At 40.9% G+C, this 20,186-nt stretch overlaps 1 protein-coding gene across 4 annotated transcripts in view; it reads right to left on the minus strand.

Annotated features, from left to right (window-relative positions):
* Positions 1-458: 458 nt before the first annotated feature.
* Positions 459-20,186, minus strand: part of LOC117813387 (roundabout homolog 2-like) — a 112,528-nt gene continuing 92,800 nt past the window's right edge. For 3 of the 4 annotated variants that reach the window (XM_034684574.1, XM_034684571.1, XM_034684575.1), the window contains 13 exons: positions 18,045-18,169; positions 17,767-17,938; positions 16,487-16,663; positions 15,469-15,495; positions 15,267-15,306; positions 13,536-13,663; positions 12,637-12,909; positions 11,643-11,805; positions 10,026-10,283; positions 9,075-9,280; positions 3,873-4,034; positions 3,494-3,751; positions 459-1,923 (listed from right to left, as the gene is read on the minus strand). In XM_034684574.1, coding sequence (XP_034540465.1) covers positions 1,922-1,923; positions 3,494-3,751; positions 3,873-4,034; positions 9,075-9,280; positions 10,026-10,283; positions 11,643-11,805; positions 12,637-12,909; positions 13,536-13,663; positions 15,267-15,306; positions 15,469-15,495; positions 16,487-16,663; positions 17,767-17,938; positions 18,045-18,169 — 1,991 coding nt within the window. In that variant the 3' untranslated portion in view covers positions 459-1,921. The remainder of the gene's footprint in view (positions 1,924-3,493; positions 3,752-3,872; positions 4,035-9,074; positions 9,281-10,025; positions 10,284-11,642; positions 11,806-12,636; positions 12,910-13,535; positions 13,664-15,266; positions 15,307-15,468; positions 15,496-16,486; positions 16,664-17,766; positions 17,939-18,044; positions 18,170-20,186) is intronic. The other variant, XM_034684572.1, reaches the window with a different exon arrangement.

Raw genomic sequence — 20,186 nt, forward strand, 5'->3', positions numbered from 1 at the left:
ATGTTGCTCTATGTAATACATTTTCTTACAGATATGAGTACACTATGAAGACCTTTGTCTGACTTCAGCCCCAAGCTGTCTCAGAGAAACAAATCAAATAAATAAAGAAGAAAAAAAAAAACTCACCATTTAACTCTGTAGCACCTGTGTGAAACTCAAAAGTATATGTTCTCCCCAGAGGTATATATTTGGTGGCTCTCTCATGCTGAATTCTGTGAATGATTTGAATAAAAGGTGGAATAAAATGTCTTTGGCAGCAGTGAAAATGTGTATATTTTGCCAAAGTATTACAGTATTTCTTCATCTTGGGATGATTGCATGTTATTGAAAAGAGAGAAGTGAGATGCATAGAAAAAAGAACATTACCAGAGAAGGAAATTGAGAAGTAATCAAAAACCCAAACGCATGTAGTTGAGAGAAAACAGTGTCAGACTCAGGCATTGGGAGGAGAGGTCCAGTTCATTTTCACATACACATTTTATTTTGCATCAAAGGATTGAAAAACTGCCCTACTGTATGTGGCTGTGTATTCCTGAGGGCAAAAACCAATCTGGCAGGTAAAGATTCTTCAAAGGGAGAGCCGTTACCAGAACTACGGTTAGAACAAAACCATTCAAACAAGTGTAAAGACATGGCATCGTGAATCTCATTGGCAGAAAATGCGAATTGGCTGCAGTTTAAAAGTGGAAAAGAGTTTTTAAAAGATCTTCAAATTTGGCAGTCGTTCAAGTCTATACATCTTTGTAAGGTGATCGTGTGAAATCATAACCAATAATTCTACCAAGTGTAATACATAGAAACAAATTTAGAATAATTTCTTTGATGTTCAACATCATATATAGATCACATTTCACTCTGCGTCCCATTTGAGCCAGGTGATATCAAGACATTTTGGCCTGTGTCTTCCACTGACATTACCCCTTTACTGGTATATTGCCCTTTCCATATTGCACTGTTGTATTGTCACTGTATGTCATTAAAGAACGTATATATAGAGATTTTTTATTAACATATTCTGGGAATGGCAGAGAAGTGACAAACCTCTTTTCTTTGCTTTGCTTTGGATATCACAACTGGTGTGTTGCTTTGTTACGATAAAAACATGTTCTGGTAACCATTTGCTGGGAACTGCTGTTCTCACAATGCATAATAAAAGCCCCAACAAGTAGTGTAGGTTATATTGGCATATCATTTCCATGTATTTAATTGTGTTTTTTCTGTGTAGCTCTCCACATAAGAGTATTTCTCCAACAATAACAGCACAGCCAAGTATATATCTTCTGTTTAGGTTCTGTTTAACATAGACGTCCCTATTTGCCATTATGATTCTCCTCCTCAGCTCAGCTGACAACAGGTTTGTGCTTATTTTTACCAAAATGCTCTGTGCAAAGTACAACAATACAGTAGCTTCATCAAAATAAGCTAACAGTTTGAGCATTAATGAAAAATGATTCACAGTAATAAATCACAAAAGAGACAACATTGGGTTTGGCTTGCATAGCAAAGCAAAAGAAAGAGAGAAACATTAAAAAATATATTTACAAATTATGCAAGTCCTTTTTCTTCTTCATTAGTCTTAGATTCGTTCAGATTTTTCTTCTTCATCTCCACTGTGTGAATCTTTGTACACCATGTGACAGGAAATAGAAGCAGACATATAACATACTGTTTACTCTTTTGAAGAGGGGGGATGAAAATAACACTGTGAGACTAGTGTCTGTGTCTGTACATGACATTTACAGCTCTGCATCTTGGCTCGCGCTCAGTCGCTTCATCTTCGTTCTGTCTGCTCCCCTTCTTCCAAGCATCATTCTGTGTCACTCGCAGAGAGAAAATCTCATAGCGCTTACAAACAAGGTGTCCCGGGACAGGCAGGCAGGCAGGCAGGCAGCAACTGTAGGGAATGATGCCTCAGAAAAGACTCTGAAAGAGAGACAGGTAGACACACAAGAAAACAACAATGTAAAGTCTTTGTGACTAGGAACACTTCACTATAAATACCTGCATCTCTGTTTCACAATGCAAGAGCGTGTTTCAGCTCACACTGGCAGTTTCTACAACAATCTTTATTTTGTAACAATTCTCCAAGCAGAATTCACATATTTTTATTTATTTTATTATTTAACTATCACCTACATATACTTTTTTTATTGTAAACTACCTCACGTTGACATCAGCATCTTTCACCACTGCACTATTATCATATATTATTTTTAGCCTGTACATATTAGTCATGCCTATTTGATATTCTTTTGTGTTTATAGTTAATGTTATTATTATTGTTATTATTATATGTATGCCTTATTCTTATGCCTTTGTACAAAGAGAGCACAGTTTACCAAAGACAAATTCCTTGTGTGTTCAAGCATACCTGGCCAATAAAGCTGATTCTGATTCTGATGGAAGATTCTTCAAAATCCAAAACTCTGATTGTACATTCTCTGATTTCATCTCTACTAATATATTTACACATATGGTGTTTCTTGTAATGGATTTAAGAAATTAATGGTTATACTACAAAGAACAGGGGACAAAATACAGTATATGGGGGGCATGTCCAGATGCATGGCCAGGGGTGACAATGCTCCACTTAAAACCTGGTCAGCCAACCGAAAATCTTAAAGGATGGTTGACTATTTGCTTTGTCATATATAACACGAATGTTTTCTCATGATGTCACCCATTGTTTTCTGAAGAGCTACTCCAAAGCTCAAAGATGGTAGTCATCACATCGGAAATGCTGACTCCAGCTTTCAAAAAAGTGAAGCTGAGGTCAGTCTTTAGCCTCCTCTTTAATATCTATATTGTTTCCTCCTGTCAGTCCAGTCAGCTGTGCACTAATTATGCACAACCCATAACCTTAACACCTTCAAAACAAATGAGTTTAAAAAAAAAATCAGCCCCTTTTCAATGTGTCTATATAGAGAAATGAGCTACGCAGACCAAAATATAATTTTGTCCCGGGCTGAAAACACATCTATTTTGTAACAGCCCTTTTGAATGGGAGTATGTGGCTTTAGGTTTTTTTTCAGTCAGCCTCAAGTGGACATTCAAGGACTGCAGTTTAAGCACACCTGCATAGGCTTCATTTCTCTTGCCTTACAGCAAAAGGGTTCCTAGCTCAAATCCCAGGCTGAGCAGGTGCCTTTCTGTGTGGAGTTTGCATGTTCTCTGTGCGGGTTCTCTCCAGGTACTCCAGCTTCCTCCCACAGTCCAAAAACATGCTCATCAGGTTGATTGGTGACTCTAAATTGCCCATAAGTGTGAGTGTGTGCGTGAATGGTTGTTTGTCTCTACTGTGATTGACTGGTGGCCTGTCTAGGGTGTACCCCGCCTCTCACCCAATAACAGCTGGGATATGCTCCAGCCCCCCTGCAACCCGAATGGGATAAGTGGCAAAAATAATAAGCCTGTTAGTTTTCTCTGCCTCCCCTACTTGCATTGGATTACATCATGTGTGTAATATGCACACAGACAACCCCATGAAACTTACAGTGTTCCCGTTTCTCTGTGCTGTTTATTGGAGGATGCCCGTTGTGAATGGGATCTGTGCCAGGTCTCTTGTGGGAGCTCCTGCTCAGGGTGGCCCTGTTGGATGCTGTCGTGCCGCTCCAGGAAGCCATATGCTGCCGTTCCAGCGTCGACACGGTCACCATGCACTCCTCAGAGGGATCCGAGGCTGCAGCTGCCCATGAGCTGTGCATGCGGGAGCCCACACTGTGCAGGGGCTTCATGACCGGTGTGTGGGCTGCTGAGTGGGTGGTGAATGAGGGTGTTTGGCAAAGGATGCAAATGAGACATCATAAGAGAGGCTGACCTCATTGAGTTGGTTGTAACTGCGGATGCTCTCATAAATAATAGACTCAACTTACCGTCTGTGTTTGTGTCTCTTCGTCTGGGCAGAGTCCCGACCTTGTCTGACTGGGGTTTGAGGCCAGTCAGTGGTGCCCTCTTGTGGCCAAGGCTATGTGTGCCAGGTGCACCGTGGTCTGCAGAGCTAGGGCCTTCTGGGCGACATTGCTGGGAACTTTTACCTACAAAGAGCAGCAGAAATAGAGTTAATGATGGTTTAGATTCTACTAAGCATGGCTGAACATGTATCCCTCACACATATAGCCAGACTTCAAACTGTGAAATCAGTGAAGTCAAAGTACTTGATGAGAATGCTTTAAATACACAGACATACAGAATACAGGAATAGATTCATACATAAAAAGAGATTATACCAAAATCAGCTGAACAACATAACAGAACAGTATACACTTTCTGAGACCTCTGAGGCACAAAATACAGCACAGTACTTGACATAGCCTGTTATATAAATGAAACAAACCCTCACTTACATATACATATGGGTGTTTTTGCCTTTTCCCATGACACTGATTGACTGAATATTTCAAACATAATGGGGTTTTATAAATAATCTTGCGATGTGTTCATGCATATTAATCTATTTCTTTTTAATCCAATCTAATTGATGTTGCTCTTAACCCTCCTGTTATGTTTGTTTCTTAGGGACAGCAATAATGTTCAACTTGACCTGGGGCATGTTTAATATCCAGAAGTGTCAGAACTCAAAAAATCCCAATAAACATTCTTTAATCTCATTCTTAACTCCATTACTAATCATTTAAATCAATATTTAGTGCAATGGTGTTCTCTAATCATCAAAGATCATGGTTCAATGAGGATAACTCACTAATTTTTTTATGAAAATTCATGTTAAAGCTTTTTTTAATGTACATTTGAAAGACCTAAATATAAATAAAGTACTTTTACATGACATAGATTTTTGTTTATTTCATTTTTATTTTTTATTTTTTATCTTTTATGAAGTGATGTTGATAAATTAACAGGAGACACCTCTTCTGTCGCATGCTGCCCAGATTTTGATACTGTATTTAGCTGACTTGGAAGGCATATATTGCCTAAAATGGAAGGAACCTCTGAATGCCTCTCGCCTTTCATCCACTGTGACATTAGGGCCTGGGTTATAGCGTAGTGGAAGTCGCTCTACCCACTTGTCCCTCACTGTTCTAATGGCTGACAGCTTGTCTCTTTTCGATCTCAGCTCCTGCAGTCACATGCCGAAGTGTCCTTGGGCAAGACACTGAACCCCACACTGCTCCCTCAGTTGTTCAGCAGTGTATGAATTTCTAGAATAAGATTAGCTAATACTGATGGTCCCTTACTATAGCAGCCTCTACCATCATTGGGTGAGCGAGTAATGTAAAAGAGCTTTGAGTGGTCAGAAGACTGGAAAAGAGATATACGTAGAAGTACAAGTCCATTTACTATTTACTATTTATCATGACCTGCTCAAAAGCTGACCTAATGTCTGTTACACGAGTCACTGCTATCGTAGCAAACAGAACCAGAACCAAACTCAAGCAAACAGAACCAGAACCAACTCAAGCAAACAGAAACAAAACCAAACCAAACCAAACAGAAACAGAACCAAACTCAAGCAAACAAAACCAGGACCAGAACCAAACTCAAGCAAAGAGAACCAGAACCAACTCAAGAAAACAGAACCAGAACCAACTCAAGCAAACAGAGCCAGAACCAAACTCAAGCAAACAGAACCAGAACCAACTCAAGCAAACAGAACCAGAACCAAACTCAAGCAAACATTATTAATGTCCTCATTGCAGGTTGGCATTGAGAAAAATCAGATGCCTCAGCTTGGATGGGCTGATATGATTTCTCCTCTCAGTGAGTATTTGCCCTGTCTTCGAGAAGAACCCTAACCCTAACCCTCTCGGAAGGAACAGATGTAGCCACAATACACAGCCTCCCCTCCATCACCTGCCTGTGTGCTAGCGTGCTTGCGTGCGTGCGTGCGTGCGTGCGTACGTGCGTGTGTGTGTGTTCGTGTGTGTGTACGTGATTGGGGTGAAATGTGTCACATAGTTGCAAAAAAAAACAATTAGTATTTGACACTTTTGACTCCTTCTAGCCAAGCCCCCTGGTGGCTGGCTGCAGTATAGGTCAAAAAATCCGTCTCCCCCATTCATTTGAATGGGAGGAGCAGTCAAACTTTAGCAGTCAAACTTTAAGAAATAAATACATAATAGTATAGTAAGTATTTGAATGTTTTGTGTCTAAGTCCTCTTTTTTCTGAAAGTTTCTTTTTCGTTAGTTATTAGAGGTTGAAAACGGGGTTTGACTTCCGGGTTTACTTTGATTCACAGCAGCCATAGAGGGAAACTTCAAAGGACACACAGCGTCTTATGACGCTACACTGGAGGGCGGAGCTTATTACAGTGGCTTCACAGGCTCTGGCTGCACAATGGCGGCGCCCAGGAGAGGGATTTTTTGGCTTCAGAACCGTACAACGGGAAGAGGCAGAGCAACGCTGTCCATTTTTATTTACAGTCTATGCTTTTAGCCTTCACTTTGACTGCCGGGTCAATTTGACCCACGGACAGTATCTATGTAATATAAACATGCAGGGGGGGTTGCAAATATGTGAAAGGAACCATTTTATTTGATATGTTGATTACACTAATTAAGGCAAGTAGAAGAAGTTTCATACCGAAAAAACACTTTTAACAATTTTTTCTTTTTTTGAACTTTTAAAGGGGTCAATCTGACCCTGAACATAACAGGAGGGTTAATGCATTGAATCCATATTAATCAAATATAAGGTGTGCGAAATTTTCTCATTGAAATGTTCATGCAAAAAGCCATTCCTTTTATGATAATATAGTACAAAAAAAATGTGTTATGCATACTAGTAGGTAAATGTGTATTTTTATGTTGAACATTGCAGTTCAAGAATCTATATAGAAATTTGCTTTGATGCTTTAAACTTTATATTGACAGAAAAGTGTAATTGGCTGCTTTAGTTAGAGGGCGCCAAGAAGTAATTTACATAAACACAGTTATATTAGTTTCCAGATGTATAAAGTTTAAAACATCAAGTACTGTTATATGTTTCATTATTTTATCCAGGTACAGTTGAAATAGTATTTGCAAATGTGCCATTTACAGCTTTACGCCACAACTGCAACGTGTCCCCTGCGGAAATGCTGCCACCACACTGACTTTGTTCATGATTTATTTCCTTTTCTAAACCTGTCTAAATAAAACACAAAGTATGTGACAGCTAAACATGACATGCTAAAATGTTTGCATTGCTAATGTTGGTAGTTTTTTTGTCCAACTGACCTGAATCCTGCCCTGCTAGAGGTTATCAAAAGTGTTTTAAACACATGTTCTCAATGCGCGAGTCACTCTTTTAACTTTTCAAACAATGGAGTCTAAAAACGGTACATTCGTTTCCCTGTGGGAGATGACTTCAAAGTTCTGTCTAAAGAAACGCTTTCACACAAACCCTATTTATAAATGCATCAAACTTTAAATGTGAGATGTGTGACTGCGCTGTAGAGAACTACTAAAGATTTTAAAATATTTTATGTTGTGGTTTTGATGTCTACGTGAGAACAGCTTCCAGTAACACGCTGTCTCGATGTCTCTCTGACAAAGAAAACTTGCAGTGAAAAAAGACTACCCATGATTCAGAGAAGGATATCTGAATAAATCTAACCTATAAAAGCATCTTACTTTACACCAACCACAGTTTCCCTGTGTACTTCATGTGTTTATCACTTTGTATGTCTGCTTTATAAACATATTCCTGGTCTACTATGTATTAAAAACGCACACGCTCGACTTGTGTGTGTGTGTACGTGTGTTTTTCCGAGGCTTTGATTAAATTGACTTTAATATGCACAGTTCTTTGTTCTACACGCTGTGTCTGTAGGTGATAGTTCAGGCAGCCAGCAGACTGCAGAGTATTTTCTGCATCAGTGGAAAGTTTACATTGCATTATTCTGCTAAACCCTGGATTAGGTTAAAGGATGACATTTTTTTCAATAATTAATGATGTGTGTTTTGCATCATTTCTTCTGGAGTATTTATGCACAAAAAAGGGCTTTGTTGGCGAAAGCTTAACAACAAGGTTAAAAAAAGTAAACAGTGTAGGATACAGTGTTGTAGTGATGGAGTCTAGGACTTAAACTTGAGTCAAACTTGAGACCAGATCTTCAGGACTTGTGACTCGATTTGGATTTCAAACTCAAGTATTGACATTATATGGACTTGGAAGATGGAGAGCACAACTTAAATGTATATATTGATAAAACCCGTTTTAGCCTCTGAAGTGACAGATGTTTGGGTAGTTAAAATTTGGATTGATAGCCCATAGGTTGCAGGTATTTTCAAGTTTATAAGACACCTGCAGTAATAGTCACAGCTAAAATATTGAGTGTGTCCCCCAATTAGGAGAACAGTCAGAATCTGATGTTTTGTAATTATTTCTACATATGCCAGAGGTCCCACAAAGTCACTCCAGGGTTCATACAGTGAGTAGGTTGGATTGAGACTGCAGATCCCATCATAAATCATCAAGCAACGGGGACTGGACTTGGACTCAGAGTTGGGTTATAGGGAATCTACTTGGACCCAGATAATGGGGACTCGACTCAAGCTACACACAAATTATTCTTTGGTGACTCAGACTTGACTTGGACTTGAACACTGGGGACTCAAGACTTGACTCTGAATCGAGGTTTGTTGACTTGTCTACAACAATGGTGGAACACCTGAAGAATATGATTCCTCTGCACTGGCACTGAATTGGGGAGCATGAACCTAGCTCCTGTGGAAACCAGGCTGAGTGACTGCAGACTCCTCAACTCCAAGTGGGAAGACAATTGAAAATGCAATTTGACTGCATCTAATATACATTTTGTTGACAGCTGTTTATATGTATGATTGAATAACTTGGAATATAATTCTTACATCTCTATCTTTGGGAACATTTTTGAATGTATGCGCTATTATTTGTGAAAATGAAGGATAAAACAACACATCTAAGCTGTACGTAAATCAAAATCTTCATTTTCTGTATGTGCAACAAAATACAAGAAATGTGTTGAAGTTTTAATGAACACATTCTTGAAAAGATTGCCATGTTCTCATTTTTTTCTTCTTTCAATAACCACATGGTCCTCTCATTTAAAAACGCTGACCTCAGTTAAATTACTTTCACTGACTGTAAAACATACCTGAGCCCTCCAGGTTATCCATGCTGTGACCAGCGGTGTATTCAAAGCCACACAGATTCTTTGACACCATCGCATATCTTTCCTCCTCCTCCTCTTCATCTTCTTCCGAAAGCAGAGTAGCTCCTAAATCGGAGCCCAGAGTACCAGACATGAAGTCCATCGGAGGGATGGGGGTGCTGGACACGCTTGGAGTGCTCTTCATGTGCCTAATTAATTGTGGGGGGAAATACTGTATATTAGTAAACAAAAGAACATCCAAAAAACAGCAGAGGTCAGATAATACAGTAGGGAAATAAAGCAAAACAAGTTTAAGAATACAGAATGAGTGCATATTCAGAAAGGTAGCGATGCAGAGACTTTAAATGCCTGCAGTGATTTCTCTGATTACTCTCTCAGTGCTGGTGTGTGTTGTGCTAACACAATGGAGTTGTAATTGGACTGGATAAAGGATATGTGGATGGGCAGGGCTGTCACCAACATGCCTGTTATCTCCCCCACAGCTGTCCGCCATGATGGCTCACATCCCGCCATGGAGGAGAAGCATGCATAATTACCAACTCTATTTACTGATGTCAGAACAGCATGTTAGACTAAAGCCAGTCATTAGCCTCCAACACGTGTCACCACTGACTTGTCAAGTTTTCTAACGCTCCATCAAAGGTGTAATCAATGGAGATGTGTTTTTATCGCTCTGAAGAAACAGAGACTGCAGATTTGGGCTGTCACATGTAAATACCAGCTTATAAGATGCTCAAACATTAGCTATTGATATGCAAAACCCAAACTATTCACAGAATATAATGATTCAGATTACAGGTATCTTCTGCTGTGCAGAGTGAACTGCAATGCATACACGATGAATGATCTAATGGCCCTTTTTTTCCCCTTGAAACACATCAAATCAAAGAAGGAAGGTGGTCTCAAATAGAGGTCACTTTAAGAGATTCTTACCATGCCTGCTTGGCCACCTCGTATTGGTATGCTCTGGTCAGCTCATCCAAGTGGGCCTGCAGAATGGACTGCATCTCCTCATGGTGGGCAGAGCTGAGAGTGGAAGACGAGGGTTGGCCAAAGGTAGCAGCTCCAGGGGAAGAGGATCTTCCTCTAAGAGGAGGGGTGGGACCTCTCTCTTCCTCAACGTCATTGTCCAGGTTCTGGTGGCGGTAGGTCTGGACTGACAGTGGAGGGGCCCAACTGTTGCTGTCGTACCTGGCATGTGGACACAATGATCTCTGTCTTTACTACTGAAATGACTGAGTTTAGAGGTGAGGTAGATAACAAAAATACTCAATCTTGGCCGACATAAAGTTCCGCTTCGATACCAATATGTTGAAAAGTAGATATATGAATGAGCAGATACTGACTTTGAACACAAAATTGTGTCATCTTTGGTTTCTATCAATTGGATTATTCTTATAAAAAAATCTAACCTGGAATAAGGTGATGGAATAAAATTGACATTTAGCTGGTTGCTAGCACAGCAATGTTGTTGTCTTTCAGCTTTAACTAACCTGAAATACGTCTTTCTTTTCCACTCTAAATGATGAGTAGTACATGCATCTATGCTCTTAACTGATGCTGTGTAAGTTGATGTCTTGGAGATTTGCTGGCAGGATATTTTATCAGTTGGATTATGCATTAGCTAGCATACCAGCTTTTTATAATGGAGTGACGCCTGAGAGCTAGCTCTGGCAGGCAACTGGAGCTGCACTGATTTCCCACTTGACATGCATCTCCACAATCATTTATATACTGCACTTACATCACAAACATATCCTCCAAATTTAGTATCCAGGATTTCCTGTCTGTCCATTTGCTCTGTCATTGCCACCTCTGCCCTGCTTTAGTACTGCGTTCAAACTTTCACCCCAGCACCTACCTGTAGTCACTTTCTAGGGGTTTTAAGAATAATCTCATCAGTCCTCAAATTTCTGCATTTAAAATAAACCTGTGAGGTGTGATTAGGAGTGATTGCAGCCCAGACCACGAACACAAACAGTGTTCTGCTGATGCAATAAACATTTTAAAACAATACTAATGTGAGTTGTTTGCATGAACGTTATACTTGTTAGTATATCTGCTGCATTTTTGGCTGTGGCAGGGTAATTTACAATACTATAATCTGTGTTGGAACATACATTGCTGCACAGCTGAATGCATATTCATCTATATGATAAAATAAGGAATAAGGATTCAATTATCTGCTTAGATAAAACTTCCTCTACTCAGCCTTAACTCATCAAAATGTTAACATGATTCTTTTGGATTGAAAGTTAACTGCTGTGTCTCATAACTCAATAAAAATATTTCTGTTTTCATAGTAAAAACAGGGGACCACAGATCTATTCAAGCATCATTTGAACTGTCTCAAACTCTTGTCCAAGCTCTCTGATAGAGACGAAAACACACACACACATATAACCTCGCAGACACACACACACTCACTGGGCACAGGTGCAGGATATTATGACCTCTGCGTTTGCATGTGTTTCTCCTGTCGACGTGTGTTTTTGTGTTTGTGTGTGTCCATTCCAGGGCAGAGATTGATGAGATATGAATGTGTCTCACCCTCCTCCGTGGTTTTCCTGAGGGTAGCGGTCAAGGTCAACTTCGGTACCAGGGAGAGGGTGCATGGGTGGGGGAGGCAGGGGGATGTTCGCCCAACATGTCCCATTTGATTTAGAGCCCTTTGTTCCACCCTTCACCTTCTTTTTCTTCCCAACCTTTGCACCTGGATTGAAGAAGAGGGGAGGAAGTTTAGACGTGTCTTCAAAATACTGAAAATCCCCTGCATGCTCTGCACGCAAACATCTCTCAACACTGATTTCACACACTCACACAGCTCTACCTTGAAAGCTATCTTCTATCTTTCTCTTCCATCTGAACTTTTTTCAAATCTGTCTTCCACCCAGTGTTCGTTATTTCTCCTTTTTGTGTCCTGACAGCACATTAGGACTTTTTCTAAATGTTGACATTTCCTAAAGAGGCATCAAAACCTGCGGCAAACCACTTTAAGTTGCTTTCATACAGCTTGCTCTACTTTATCTCTGGCGAGTCTGACATTTAACTGAGCGCACAGCCTATTGTGCAAAGAAGAAGAAAAAAAAAAAAAAAAGCCATAAATGCCTCCCTGACTTTAGAAAATGTATATTCACTGCATAAATAACACTAAGGGATTTTTCCGCCATCTCTAATCAAGTTAAAGCAAAGAAATGCGTCATGATTGTGTGACATTTCTGGGCTAGATAAGCTCCCAGGGTGGAATTGTGATGAAGACAGAAGAGTAATTAAGAACATTATCCTAAGGGTCCATTTTCAGTGAATATGTAAATAAATTCCTCCTTTTTCTTTTTCTCTTTCAGTGACTTGGTTTGCAGTCTCCCTCATGGTGATTTTCCTGGAATAAGAAAGCCCCACTACCTGTCACTTTGTGGCAAATGTTGCTTTTTATTTGCCATACGAGCACTGCTGCACTCCACAGGGATCAGAGATACATCATAAGAAAGCAAACATCACACCACAGAAAAACAGAATTTATCTCTATCTTCATAGTGGCTCATACCGCTGCCAGGGCGTCTGTCGGTTAGCGAGTAGCCTAGGTTTGCCATCTCCTGCTGGGCCTGCAGGGAAGCCTTCCAGCGGGGATCTGGCCTGTCCACAGCCAGCTCATGGAAGCTGTTGGACTGGAGTATCTGCGTGGTGGCGTAGGGGGTGGGCTGGCTGACTCGCGCCGGGCTGCTGTAGCCTGCTTTGCCCATGAAGTCAATACTGCTGTAGATGGCACCATCAGACAGCATGGTACCCGTTTTCTCAACGGCGGCGGACGGTAAAACATCTGAAACAAAAGCGGATTGAAAAGGGAAGAGGGATCATGGAGAGTTGAGTTGACACGAAGTTAACGATCTTTAAGGTCATTAACACTCCCTGCTGCTCTGGTGCTCGGTATTAGTTAAACACAGGTCTCAAATGGACTTGATATAAATGAAAGTGATTATCTACAACCATAATTAGCATGCAACTCGCTGTGGGAGCCCGGTGGAGTGTTCACGAGGGGGATATTCAAACAGCGCTAACCTTCAGCTCTACTGTCATGCACGCATAAAGCCTGCAGCTCAGCAGGGTTCCAATTGGCTGAGAGAGCATGCAAACACATGATGCAACACGTATACTTAACTATTAATTGTATAAAACCTTGAAAATATTCATAGTGGAAGATAATCCAAAAGAATTAATGGCAAAAGTATATGCAAATGCCATTAAGTCAAACCAAATATCAAGCTTGTCAAATCAAATTAGCAGAGTAAAGCCCTCAAAGGCTCTTTTAATTTGTGTGTGTGTGTGCTTGTGTGAGTTTGTGTGTCCTGTCACTGTGCTTCTCAATAGATGAGCATCAAATCTGTCCATCCAGGCATCGCTAAAACTGTATTTCCCATCACCCAAGACCCTGTTTATGTGTCTCACCTCCTCGTCCAAAGTTGCTGCCGCCCTTCGGACTTCCTAAGCCTCCGTTAGCCGGGAGGCTGGTGGAGGGCCAGGAGTCAGCCAGCCACGGGAGGCCTTGGTCGCCCGCTTTCAGCAGCCCTGGACGGCTGTTGAGAGGATGTTTGTAGAGAGACAAAGAGATCGAGGAGAGGAGAAGAGAGGAAAGGAGAGGAGAGGGGGTAAGACTGAGTTAAATCACCAGCCTGCACCGTAACAGTACTGCTCATTTTCTTCCTGCTGCATCAACAACAAATTGATGTGAAAACTCATTCAGCATATTCTCGCCTGTGGAGCAGCCTCCCTGCTCACACAAGCGACAATAAACAACAGAGAGACATAAAATGGCAAGTCTATAAATCAGACTTCTGCCTCCCCTTAACTCTACCACCACTGCGAACTCTCCCCGGAGATACAAGGCAGGCCTAAATACACACTAAATCCACTTTAGAGCCTTAGCACAACACAAATTTACATTTTAAATTGAGAATCATGGACAGCCTCTGGCAGATCGGCTACACTGCTGCACTGTCTCCATAGCAACAGAGACAGCAAAAGCCCATTAGGTGGTTTAGGGAGAGCTACCGTGTCATTTTGTCTTAGTGAAATACAATGCTCATGAATGCAGGCTTTGACTTCAAGGTAGGAAAGTTGTGGGCGGCAATTCAGGGAGAGAAGAAAAAGACAATTTTACAACCTCTTTGTATCAGCTGCTGTAAGAATAGCAAAACACTCACATGCCTCATGCACTCTCCTCCACATATGTTTGCTTAACGTGTAGCCACACTGAATTTTTTCCACTGAGTCTGGCTCACTAAGTGTCAGGGGAATTGTTCACAGCTGACTTAATGATAGCTCAAAGGTGTTCAAACAATTACGTCAATAATTTCCATTTTAAAACACACAAGCGGATACATACATTTGCATACATTTACTTATCAACACATGCAAACACTGACACAGTCAAGCATACAGGAGCATAGTGTGAAAAAGCACACTCATGCACACCAGAAGGGTCAGGCAAGAAAGCAAGTGTTATTTTTAGTCCATTATTTGCAACATTTGTTCTAGCTCTGGGCTTATGTGCTCGCTTAGGTGTGACAAAAAGGAAAGAGGGAAGAGGGAGGAATGAAAATGAAGATTCTTTCATTTTCTGCAAAGCAAATTCACCTCTGTCTCTTGCTGTTTAGCTACACTTTGATATTCAGCGGATACAGAGGCAAGCTTTCACTTCTCTTTGGGCATTTTCGAGCAGGCGGTAAAGTCTCCCAGAGTGGAGTCTCAAGGTCTAACACTTTGTTGTTCAAAACCCATCACAGTGTACTATACGTCAAGCTTTTTCAAACAGTCCATTCATCACCTTTCCCCTCCTCCCACGACCTCTCACTCTGCCAACATCCTTACGTGAACTGAGAGGCAGGCGCTGAATAAAAACAGCAGCCCACCTGCGTTAATTGGTAGCACTCACTTCAAAGGCGTGATTAATGATTTCATCAAGTGTACATCAGTGCAAATCATACACTGATATGAGCAAGCAGGGGCGAATATTGGAGCATGTATGCAAATTTCATTCATCATGAAAGAACTCTTCATTACAGGTATTACAATAGGCTCTTGCCGACGAGAAATCCGCCTGAGTTTTACACTAAGATGTCAGCGGGAAAAGCTCTAGCTGTGGGGTTTCTCGGTTTTTGTAAATCAATTCAAACTCACCTCCCGTTTCTGATCAGGCCTCGGTCTCTTTGGAACGTCACTTGTGGAGAAAAGAGGGAGGGAAGAGAAATAATTAAACCACAATTATTTTGTCTGGAAATGTATAGCACCAACATCAATTTGAATGACTCATAAATTATAGCTGTCGGGGAAGTAGGTGGCCAAATTCCTTTGATATTTAAAGTACAATGTAAAGACATACCTGCACGGGTGAAGGTGAAGGACTGAACTGTAACACAAAAGACAGAGAAGACAGAGTGTCACATGTTTAAAAATCAAAACCACGGTACAATGCAGCCGATTACATTTTGATGAAACTCGAAACTTTTGATGAAACGCATCAAACCACTTTAGCAGCATTCCCTGCATTACTCTGATTGCCCTGGGGGCTAAAGTTGAAGGGAAGGTTACACATTGACCCGCTTTAGCCTGGGGCTTCTGCAGCATCATCATTTCATTTATTTAGTTTTGAGAAATTACAAACTGGAGCATGATAGGCGGTCTTAAAAAACTGAGTGAAGTAAAAGTTTACTCTGAAATGAATTACTTTATTATTGATAACGTGACATTGGAAATCCATATTCATTGGAATGTTACATCATTAAGTGAAGCCCAGAATATTTAGAATTTAAAAGGAAATCAAAGCATGTGAAAACTTGCTCCATATTCTTTAACATGAAAATGTCTTGTTTTAAAATGTAACTGCTCAATATGTTTTGAGTGAAGGGATCAGAGAGGCAGCACTCAATCATTTAAATCCCCTTTGAATCAGGAAATCACTGCACCCTCTCTCAACGTCACTACAATACCATACACATTATGTTAATGGAAAGGAGCTATATGCTTGACTCATGGAGGGATGAGAATATTTCATATGTTAACCTCAACGCGCTTCGTGTTAATGTGCAAACAACACCAGCCATGGTCTGGTAATGGAAGGGGATGTTAAATTACTTATCTCACATGAATGTATTAGAGTGTTGAGGTGCGGCGCTGATGGAACTCAGCACAGTCGATGCACATCACTGCACACTGAATTAAAGTCAATAGGGCCTATTTCCATTTGGGCTGAATATATTCCTTTTGTTCTGCTTTTTAGTCGTCTCGAATGGAGTCGCATCTGTGATGACATCAGCTTCTATTGGAGGGAGAGACCCGCTGTGCTTTGAGATTCTGTGTTGATGCAGAACCATGTAAATTTATTTTTTTCCCCCCTTTACCTGCATAGTTGCTCAGTCCCTTCCTCTTTTTCCTCCTCCAGTATAGCCAGGCACTGAAGCCCATGAGGACGATCCAGCAGGCTCCTCCCAACCCAGCGATGAAGGCCGGCTGCTTGACCACGTCTGAAATGCTGTTGTTGCCCTCCGAGCCCGTCATTATGTCCCGCAGCTCTGCACCTGAGGGCACCGCACACAAACACACACCACAAATACAGTGGGAGGACAAAAATGAAAGGTTGAGTGTGGATTTAATGACATGCAAATAAAGAAATTATATCATTTCAAAAGCTGCTGTGCATGAAAATGATTTGGGATTAAAAAGTAGAAGAGGTGGAATTCAATACAGTTCATTTTGGTTCAAAAAATGTCTGCATTGGGAAAAAAATAACAACAGAAATGTACTTTTTCACAATAAGCAGAATAGATGAATGGGTTTAGTCTTTTGTTTTACTCCAGAGGAAACTGTATGAAGGAAAGATTCATTGCTCTTACACTCAAAACAACACATATCAAACGTAAAGAAACATAAATCAGAAAAAAACAGCCACTTCATTGGAGTAGAGACGTGGTGAAAGCAAAATATTTATAAAGAATGAAAATAAAAAAACAGCATCAGTGCATCCAATATGTAGGCAGAGTAAATCAATTCAGCAGTGCACTTATCAACTTGAGCTGCAAGACACAAGATTGACAGAGCAGCTCTGACAGAGTTTGATTTTCTGTTGCGGCTACTGTGCTGTGAAATTAGATTCACAGTCTCCTGCAGGAACACCCCCCCTCTGCCCCCGAACCTCGCCCCCACCCTCATCATTAAGCTGTGGTCCACAGACCTGTGTTTCCCCTTTTCTCTGCGCGTTAAGGGGTGTTATTATATATCAGTCAAAAGTCACAGATGAAGAGCATCTGGCCGGGGCTCCCATATTGATTCTGGGCTTATATACTCTGGGCATCCTTTAGCCGTTTGATAAGATGTGATAGTCTGATAAGCTCCTACAAAAACACTGTCTACTTTGTTAGCGCCAGCTGCCCACATATTGAAGAGGATTATTGATATGGCTAACAGTACTTGGCAGTGTTACCAGACACTACCCTTAATGAAATGCTATTGATTTCTCAGTGGACGTCTGCGTTTGTAAATCGCAATCTTCTTTTCTTCAAATGCAATAAATTGATAAATCATTTTTCCAGACCCCCCTATCTGTGAAGGAGACCCAGGTCCCCCATTATTAGGTAGTTTCATTTGACTCCAGGTTTGGCGTGTGTGTGTGTAAGTGGATTACCCAAGATGATGAGCTGGGGTTTGCTCTTGACCCCCACCCCTGCGCTGGTGCCTGCAGCCACCTCCACGCGGTACTGCACACCAGCCTGCAGCCCCCCGACCACCACTGAACGGATGGTTGCGTCCACAGACTTATTGACGTGAAAGCGGGTTTCGTTGGCCAGACACCAGATCTGACGGAGACAGACAAGGCCAGACAGAATTCATTGAGAGCTTTTACAGTGCATTAATAAAATATATTCTTTTATTCAGTGTATCAGGTGCAGGGTTTGATCTTACCTTGTACTCCTGTATGATGCCATTCTGCTCGTCAGAGGGGGGAGGGTCCCATGATACGCTTATAGACGTGCTGTTATGGCTCCCGACTGTGGACACAGTCACTTGCTGCGGGGGTGCACCGGGTGCTGGTGGCGTGAAAGGGTTTAAAAAAGAGAGGAAATATTAGTGGAGAAGAACAAAGAGTGTAACTCATTGTTTTTGGAAGAAAAAGTTTGTCCCTGTTTTTATCATGTCAAAGAAGGATTTGTCTCACTCACTTCCTCAATTCATATTCATAGAACAAGCCATACAACAAAGCACTTTCCAAGCCAGCGTAGCAGATGGCTAGCAGAGCACTTCATCTCAATTTCATATTTTAATGGTAAAATGTTTGCACATAACCAGGATGCACTTGGACCTTAAAATGCACCATTCTTCTATTTCACTCGTTTTAAAAATCTATTATCTTACTGGCATCATAAGTTATACGCACTGAGCATTTGAGGTCCAAACTGCACTTTACTGATGGCATAAATCATAACCATTTCAGGCAGAGCAGAAAGTTAAAACATGAGTTAAATTCTTCCTGCCAAGAACAAATGGCAGAGCCCAGTAGCTAACATCACTCTCGTAATGGATTAGAACCATTATGACCGCACATCAATGCTTCCAGAGTAGCTGTATTCAATTTTGCATATCATATCTGAATGAAAATGGTCATCTCCATGACCTATAACGAGGATTCTGAGATGGTCAGCAGACATGCTATGCCTAACGGTGCCAAATTCAAATTCCCTCGTTTAGTGGGTCGTTTTTTTAAATGTATCAATCTGTCTTGATGACCAGCATGGAAAGATCTGTGATTTAAAGAGACTGCCGGCAAACACCATGTCCATGCAACTGAGCACATCATCATCTCTCACCAAATGGGCTACACGACCGCTCTGGGCACATAGTTTCTCGTGATTCCAATTAAAACTATCATTATGTTGTGACCGAGTGGATGAAATAACTACTCCGAACCCAATTAAGGAGCTGCAAAATAATAATGCTATCTGCAGAGTAGTGTAAGCAAGGCACTGAGAGACACAGCAGTGCAGAGAAGCCAAAGCAGGTGGGCCGTGACGGGGATTTTCTTGTTTGCCACCTGGCCAGAGAGCAACATGGTGACTGTGACTTAACTTCTCCAGATGGGATTGGCTCTCTAATTGGCTGGAGTGGAATGTGATGAACATGCTCACAGAGTTGCAGTGAGGCAACCCAAAGCAGTGATTGTATTTGGATAGAGCTTTATAAAGCCTCATCATGAGCATAAGTCAAGTCTGCAAGTTTAACTTGGGTGCTAAATCATTACAGAAAAATATCTATATTTTTTTTTTAGATGGAAAGATGAAACAAACTCCAATAAATAATTTATCCAGTGCTTAAAAGAGAAACAGATGTGGCATGTAGGCACCGAAGTAGACAGCCTAGCAGTACAAAGGAATTAAATCAGCGTTATCTGACACGCTTAATTTCTAATTTATTAAACAAAATAGCTTTGATGAAATCTGTATTCATCCTTTTGGAGTGAATCAACTCTCTGAAACAAACAAAGAAAGGATAAACGCTGAATTGAAATGAAATGAATCCAAAAGTATATTGATGAACATAGCATATATTTTCCAGATTCAATCTTGCATGGAGACACGTATTCATAAAGGTGCTGTAAAGAACTTTCATGCCGACCACTTTGGGCAAAATTGGTCGTGTTATTCCAGGATGATGACTGCATTTCCCATGAGCACTATCACCCACTGTAGTAAAGTTGTGGCTTCTGCCAAAGTGTGCATTTGTTGTGGAAGCACATTAATCAATACAGATCTTCTTTTGATACTCATTTTCTTTTGCTCAAGGCAACTTTTGCAGGATGCAGGTGATGAGGTCATGTGCTAATAATAGCTATGTAATATTATTAACAAAGACTGAAGCGGCCCAGATTGTAAGGTAACGCAGAGACTAAATGGGATTGTGCTTGTGACGCGTCTTGCCATGAATCAAAATCAAAGTTCAAAGTAAGTTTTCTATTTATTAACAAACACTCAAAATAAATCAATACCAAAAAAAGATCGAAATAAACAATGACAATGATGATGACGGTGGCGGTCAACAAAAAATACTCAA

This window comes from Notolabrus celidotus, chromosome 5, assembly GCF_009762535.1.
Source record: "Notolabrus celidotus isolate fNotCel1 chromosome 5, fNotCel1.pri, whole genome shotgun sequence".
NCBI lineage: Eukaryota > Metazoa > Chordata > Actinopteri > Labriformes > Labridae > Notolabrus > Notolabrus celidotus.